The sequence below is a fragment of the Gossypium hirsutum genome, chromosome A09 (genome assembly GCF_007990345.1).
Source record: "Gossypium hirsutum isolate 1008001.06 chromosome A09, Gossypium_hirsutum_v2.1, whole genome shotgun sequence".
In the NCBI taxonomy this organism is placed as follows: domain Eukaryota; kingdom Viridiplantae; phylum Streptophyta; class Magnoliopsida; order Malvales; family Malvaceae; genus Gossypium; species Gossypium hirsutum.
Genome location: NC_053432.1, coordinates 51,409,011 through 51,416,053, shown reverse-complemented (window position 1 = coordinate 51,416,053; position 7,043 = coordinate 51,409,011). Strand labels below are relative to the sequence as shown.

General features: G+C 32.0%; 1 protein-coding gene across 1 annotated transcript; it reads left to right on the top strand.

Moving 5' to 3' along the window:
• Positions 1-2,475: 2,475 nt before the first annotated feature.
• LOC107888872 (uncharacterized GPI-anchored protein At3g06035) lies at positions 2,476-5,009 on the top strand. Its single transcript, XM_016813120.2, has 2 exons — positions 2,476-2,904; positions 4,312-5,009. The coding sequence occupies exons 1-2, from the start codon at positions 2,820-2,822 to the stop codon at positions 4,815-4,817; spliced, it is 591 nt and encodes a 196-aa protein (XP_016668609.1). The 5' UTR covers positions 2,476-2,819; the 3' UTR covers positions 4,818-5,009.
• The last annotated feature ends 2,034 nt before the right edge of the window (positions 5,010-7,043 follow it).

The following is a 7,043-nucleotide window of genomic DNA, read 5'->3' as shown; positions in this document are numbered from 1 at the left end:
ACGAATCCTATTTTAGCAATCAAATTTAATTTGAATTTTTTTCGAATCAAAGCGAGTCAAGTCAAATAATTTCAAGTCAAGTCGAGTCGAGTTAACGAATCTTATTATTTATACTCAATATTGCGTTTACATAAACTGATTATTTAACTAGTAGAGAAGTATAAGATTATTTAACTAGATGAACAATATAATAGTTTTGCCTTTTAACTTAATGGGCAAACATTTATTAAAACGACATAGTTTTGCCTTTTAACTTAATGGGCAAACATTTATTAAAACGACATAGTTTTGTTTTTTTTGACTTTTAACTTAAAAAAAGCAAGCATTTATCAAAACGACATAGTTTTGTCTTTTCTTAATCGGATTTTCCAATAACTCGAATTGTGTAATTCATATTCGAGTTAAACCAAAAAACTTAACTTTTTATCTGAGTTGGTCCGAATAACTTGATTAACTCAAATAATTTGAACTATTTAATTCAAAATTTAAATTTTTTATCAAGTTTTTCTAACAGAATTAGATTTTGCTCATCCCTAGTTGACACTACATACATGTGAATTGCCACGTGGATGAAACATCAACATTTAATTAATTTTTTAAAAATTCAAAAAATTATAAAAATATTTTGAAAATTAAAATTATTTAAAATTATTAAAATTTATAAAAATATTTTTAAATATTTTTAAAAATTTTAAAAATTAATTAATTGATGGCATGTCATTTAAGTGGCAATACATGTGTATGCTACATCAACAAAGCTAACAAATGTTAACATTTTCGTTCATTTGCGGTGATTTGACAAAAAATACAAGTTCAAAAATAAAATAAAAAAAGAAGGAAAAATTATATGGACTAAAAGGACTTTTTTTTATATAGTTGGAAGATAAAAAAATCATTATGCATTAAAAATTAAGGTAAATTGCACCAACAGTCACTCAACTTTGATGTAGCTGACAAAACAGTCACTCTAGTTTCAATTTAGTTACTCAATTTTCAAAAAATAACAAAACAGTCCTTTTAATCATTTTCTGTTATAGACGTAACGAAAAAGTGACATGGCATTTAACTGAGGGTTAGCTATCGTTTAAATAGTCTTACAACCCTAGTTGGGCAGTAGGAAAGAAGGAAAAAAAAAGGAGAGGATAAGAAGAAGAAAAAGAAGAAGAAGAAATGGACATACCCTAGCTACGACCATTTTGTTCCTTCAAGGTGGAGCGACCACGTAATTCGCTACTATCTGTTGAATCTCGATCCCTTTTTTTCTTCTCTTCTTCTCCTCTCTTTTTCTTTTTCTTAACTCTAGTAGTCGTCGTTCATGGCCTTCTTTGGCCAATCATCATCACCAAATGCCTTCAAAATCCCAAGATTAAGACCTTAAAGCTTCAAACAAGGCTTCAACAGATCTTCGCTGTCCACCATCTGATCACCACTATATTCCGACCACAGCTTTTCTTCGACCAACCATTACTCTTGACCACTCGGATCATCGAACAAGTGGCTTGACTTCTCCAACTTGCAAAACGTGAGATGGGTGTGGGTTTCTTCTGTTTTGATTCTCCTTTTTTTAGTTTTTGTTTTTTTGTTTTTTTTTTACTTCTCTCTTTTGATGATACCAATTTGGGATTCTTGTTCCTTTTTTGTTGTTTTGATTTTGGATACTTGATATTCGGTATTTTTGTTTTTGTTGATTTTTATTATTTTGTCATTGATTTTGATTTGAAGCTTCATAGCATTGCCAAAAGCAGGAGCTCCGACCAAACCGGTGCCGATGAACAGGCTGTGATGCCAACCTCAAGGAACCTTTTTTATGCCAGCCTCAACATTTTTGCTGTCAATTTTTAATTTTCACTACCATAGAAAAAGACCAAGCTTCATGGTAGCCAAGAGCTTTTCCAAGTTCCGTTTGCCAAAAAAAATTTCCCAATTTTTTTCCCATCCAGGGCCCCTCTTTTAGGTAAATTTTGGGTAAATTTCATGTCAATCTGCCACGTCAACTAATCGGGTTAATTGGATTTCCAACATGGTAAGTTAATTGGCCACATTAGCTAGTTAACTTGCCACATCAGTGGTCCAATTAAGAAGTAACGAAAAATGTTAATAAGTGACTAATTTATCACTTTTTGATAACGTTAGTGATTGTTTTGTTATTTTTCTAAAGTTGAGTGACTAAAATTAAACTTATGAAATTATTTTGTCAATTACTCCAAAATTAAGTGGTTGTTGGTATAATTTACCCCAAAAATTATTTCTACCAAATCATGTCGGACTAGAATTACACTATATAAAACTTTGTTTTAAGTTTAACAATACAGAATTTTAATTGACTTGGTTTAGTACATCTCGAATTACAATTTTTATAATAAATTAATATTATATTTAAATTTAACTATAAAAAGTAATATAATTTTTAATATTTATTTAAGTTTATAATAATAAAACAGGTTTTGTTCTCAACTCCTACGTATTTTCAAAATTACGTCACGGACAATATAGGTGTTTATATTCTAATTTAGTTATTTTAATTTTTTTAAAATTTAATAAATATATTATCATAATGAATAATGTCATGTTAGATTTTTATTTTGTACTTACGGTTCTTGGAAAAAGTTTCTCTAAGTTTATCTAAATGCCCACTTCGACGGAAATAGAATTGGTTCCAAGCGCCTATAATTAAAAAAAAAAATCATGAAACACTCTACTTACCGGTTGTTGAATTGAAGGAGTGGTGCGACAGCTACATTCGGTCTTCCAAATTCTTCTTTCTCATATCCCATTTTTAATTCAAACTCCCATCATTCATCAATCTCACCCTCAACCCAATGGCATTTTCAAAGCTCTCCCTTTTCTTCTCATTGCTCCTCCTTTCCTTTCTCTCCCTCAACTCCCTTGTCTCCTGCGACACTGGTAACCTCCCTTTCCTTTTTTTTTAACTCTGGATCTGCCTTTCTTTTTGTTGCTTAAGCAAATTTTGTTTTCAGCTTTCAACTTGTGGGTGTGGGGGGGGGTTTCTTTTCTGTATATTTCTTCTTATTTGCTAATTGGGTTTTGGAATTGGATATAAATATTTTTTTTTGCTTGTTTATATGGTTATTCAATGTAGATTTTTTTTGCTCTTTCGGACTTGGTACTTCCATGTACATGAACCCATTTTAGATTTCAATTGGATGCTTGTAGTAGAATTTTCTATTCTTATTTTGCTAGCAATTAACTTAATGTAATTGAAGATTCTGTTTGTTTATAGTTTTTTTTAGTGTCTTTTCAAGTTTCAACTTCACAGATCCTTTTACTTGTGGATAGTTGCTGTTGATCCCACCTCTAGTTCTTGATAAAAATTATATGGCAGTTTGATCTCCAAATAATGACTTGATCTGCCCATTCTTAAACATATACATGTATAATGCTTATTTGGTATCTTTGGTTTCTTGTTGAGAAGATCATGCTCTGACTCTTATTTTCTCTTGAAGTATCTATATCTAAAGCATTTCCGGACATGGGTACGTAGATATGTTCTACCAAAAGCTCTTTAAGTACATGAAAATCTTCGTGAAATACTCACACCCAAATTGGAGTAATATGTCTTGGAATTTTGGATTCGCCTTTTGTTAACCCTAAACCTAAACACTTCCCTAATTTTTCATGTAATATGTCTTAGAATTTTCGGACTCACTGTTCCAGCAGAATGCAGATTTCAAGTTGTCCTTCCTGTATGAAAAATAGTTCGATTTCATCTAGAGCAAAGCTCTATCTCAAAAAATGGTACTTAACTGAGCTGGATCCGATTTTTGACTCAGCTGTATTACAGTCCTAAACCTAACCTTGAGCTCTGACCATCATAACTATGGCTAATATGAGCCATCAAATTTGAATTAGATGCGGGTTCAGATTGACTTTGTTTGGAGGGTCTAGAGTGCAGTCATATAGCTAGAAATCTGGGTTTTATTAGCCTGTATGGTTTCCCCTTTGAATAAAAATGTTGTTTTCTCTCTGATATCCTAAGCTGACTGATGAGATTTGGCTTTTGTATGGATTACTTGGTTTGAATTTTGAGTAACTTCATGAGTTGCAGTACTGGATCTTTCTGATGTTTAGCTGTTCAGCAATTTAGCTACATGGGAGGATATAAACTTATTTTGCTGGAAATTTTCTGCCATGTAACTATGATTTTCTTTTTGTTTCAAGAGGCGAAGAAAATCGATCTTCTTTGCATTTTGGTTCACACCCAAAATAGAACTTTTTTGTTTATTCTTTCTAATACGAAATGGCAGTCAAATATTATATGTAATCACCGACTTTATTCTTGACCATTTACAGATGAGGAGGATAATCTTCTTAAAGGCATAAACGATTACCGGGCTTCATTGAACTTGACAATTCTGAAGAAAAATGACAATGCCGAGTGCCTTGCTGATGAACTAGCAGATCAATTTAAGAACCAACCTTGCACAAACTCCACCGGTGCCAACACCGTTCCAGGCACTGAACCGCAGTTTGCCAACTACCCAAACCTTCTGGCCAAATGCCATTTGAATGTCTCCAACACAAGGGATGGAGCAGTAATGCCTGCTTGTGTTCCTAACCTAGTTCCAAATCTTGTACTCACTAACTTTACACAGTCTCAGTATAATGATAACCTCAATGACACCAAGTATACAGGAGTTGGGATTGGTTCCGATGGAGACTGGATAGTAGTTGTTCTCACAACAGGCACACCTGAAGGAAGCTATTCGCCAGCTACTGGTGCAGCCAGTGTGGCTTCCAAGATTGGTCTAATTTATCACGTTTTATTCCTTGTGATGGCGGCTTTTTACTTGTTATAAGCACCAAGCTTCTGGTTACGACATTGTTATTCATTTGCAGAGGATAAGAAATTGACCATACTCCATTACTTGATCATATAGAGAAACTATATATATCACCACAATATACGCACTTTCATTAGATAAAGACAGTCCTTTGTAGTTTGAATGGTTGGATTGGATTACACAACATCATATTATATGCTTGTACTACTCAGTTTTTCCTTTGCATCATGTTGTTATTGTATGTTGTCTTGTTACTCAAGTTCTGGGAATGCTTGTTCCCTTTTCCATCTCCATATTAGCAGCCAAAGATATGGCTAAGTTCGGTTTGGTTAGTTAAGTCGTGTTTTTTAGAGTTCTCGAATCATCTACAATAATTAAGTTTGGTTCTCAATTATTCATATAAATTTTGGGTTTTTAATTTATTTTATTTTAACAAAAAATAGGTTGAATTTTGGATATTATTAGATTAAGCTTTCAAGTTTTTTTATTAACATTTTTAAAATATTAAAATTTCAAATAAATAGAAAATAATTAATACCTTTTAGGGTAAATTACACCATTAATCACGAAACTATGGGTAAGTTTTTGTTTTGGTCACTTAACTAAAACAAACTACAATTTAGTTTTAAACTATTTAAAAGTTTTCATTTCAAATCATTAGGTTGTTAAATTGATCCTTGTTGAGTCTTTTAGAGTGTGATGGGTTAAACTGTATATTTATATAATATGGTTATTGTTCATGGATGTGATATCATAGGTAGCTTCCCATGCATGTCGACACGTACCCTACTCTAGGGTTAACATGTGTTTTCTAGATGTGGGTTTGCCTATATGATGGTGCGAACCCACATCGTGCTGTCTCATAGAAGGGTGCGAGCACCTTCCATGCAAACCCAAAGTGGGAACCGTGTAGAGAATGAGTTAGGATCTAATCGGGTAATCAGGTAGCGGGTCGGTAATAGTAAGTATAGTAACAATGTTATATGTCTTTTTTTGCTCGCATTGCTTGCACCAATCGAAAGCTCTCTTTCTTATTCTCTTCTACAGCTCATTTGATTTTGAATGTCACGAACCTGCAAATCAAAATTCAACAATTTTTTTTCAATCTCCGACATTAATCGTCAGGTCAACTTGGATTTTAGAACTTTAAGAAAAAAAAACTTAACAACCCAGTGATTTAAATAAATTTTTTTGAATAGTTTAGCGACTTAAATGAAACACTTTCAAATAATTTAATAACAAAATTGTAACTATTTTAGTTAAGTGACCAAAATAAAAACTTATATATAGCTTAGTAACTAATGGTGTAATTTATCTTATCTTTTATAAAATGTTTTTGAACAATAAATTTTAAATAGTATTTTAAATATAAAATATTTATTTTTACCTTATAAAAATTAATTATAAATTAAATAAAAATAAAAATCAATTTAATTCGAGTAATTACAATTTTTTTAATTTGTAAAATAAAAATTGTTTAAACATGATTCCGCTTTACTAAAATCGTTCAAGCATGAATCAAGTTTCTGTTCAGTGTTTTTTTTCTCACTCCTAACCAAAGAGATGCCTTTTACATTTATTTTATTTTATTTTATTTTATCCCTTTGAGTTAATTGATTAGGAAATCTAGCAACTATAGATTTTGTCGATCAAATCTTGAGTTTTTTTTTCTCAAATCACTTAGGGAATTTAAGTTGAAATATCAAGAAATTTTCTTGAATGTTGAAAATCTTCAAAAAAATGCTCTCGTCTTCGTCGGTTGATATTGCTAATAGGAATGAAGATGATGCCTCTATTCTTGATGACTCTAGCACTAAGAAGTTTCGCTTCAAGGATTTGAATGTGTCTTCTGATGATGTGATGGTTGTGGATCCTATATCAGAGCCTTTGTTGTCATAGAAGGATATGTTAGTGGGAAAGGAAACTTTAGATCAGAATAATAAGAAGGATGGCTAGCACTTTGTTGATAGTTTCGCCCTTACGAAGCAGAATGTTAAGAAATATTTTATTGATGGGGTTCCTTCCATTGATTTTTCGGAAAGAGTTTATCAACTCTTGGAAAAGGAAATGTCAACGTCGGTGGTACTTAAGATGCTGGGAAAAAACCTTGGAATCTCGACCTTGCAAAATAGGTTATGTAGGATTTGGAGACCGTCAAGCCTTTCAATTAAAGGATGTTGAAAATGGCTTTTTTCTTGCAAAGTTTCAGAATACTGAAGACTATGACAAAATCCTTTCTCA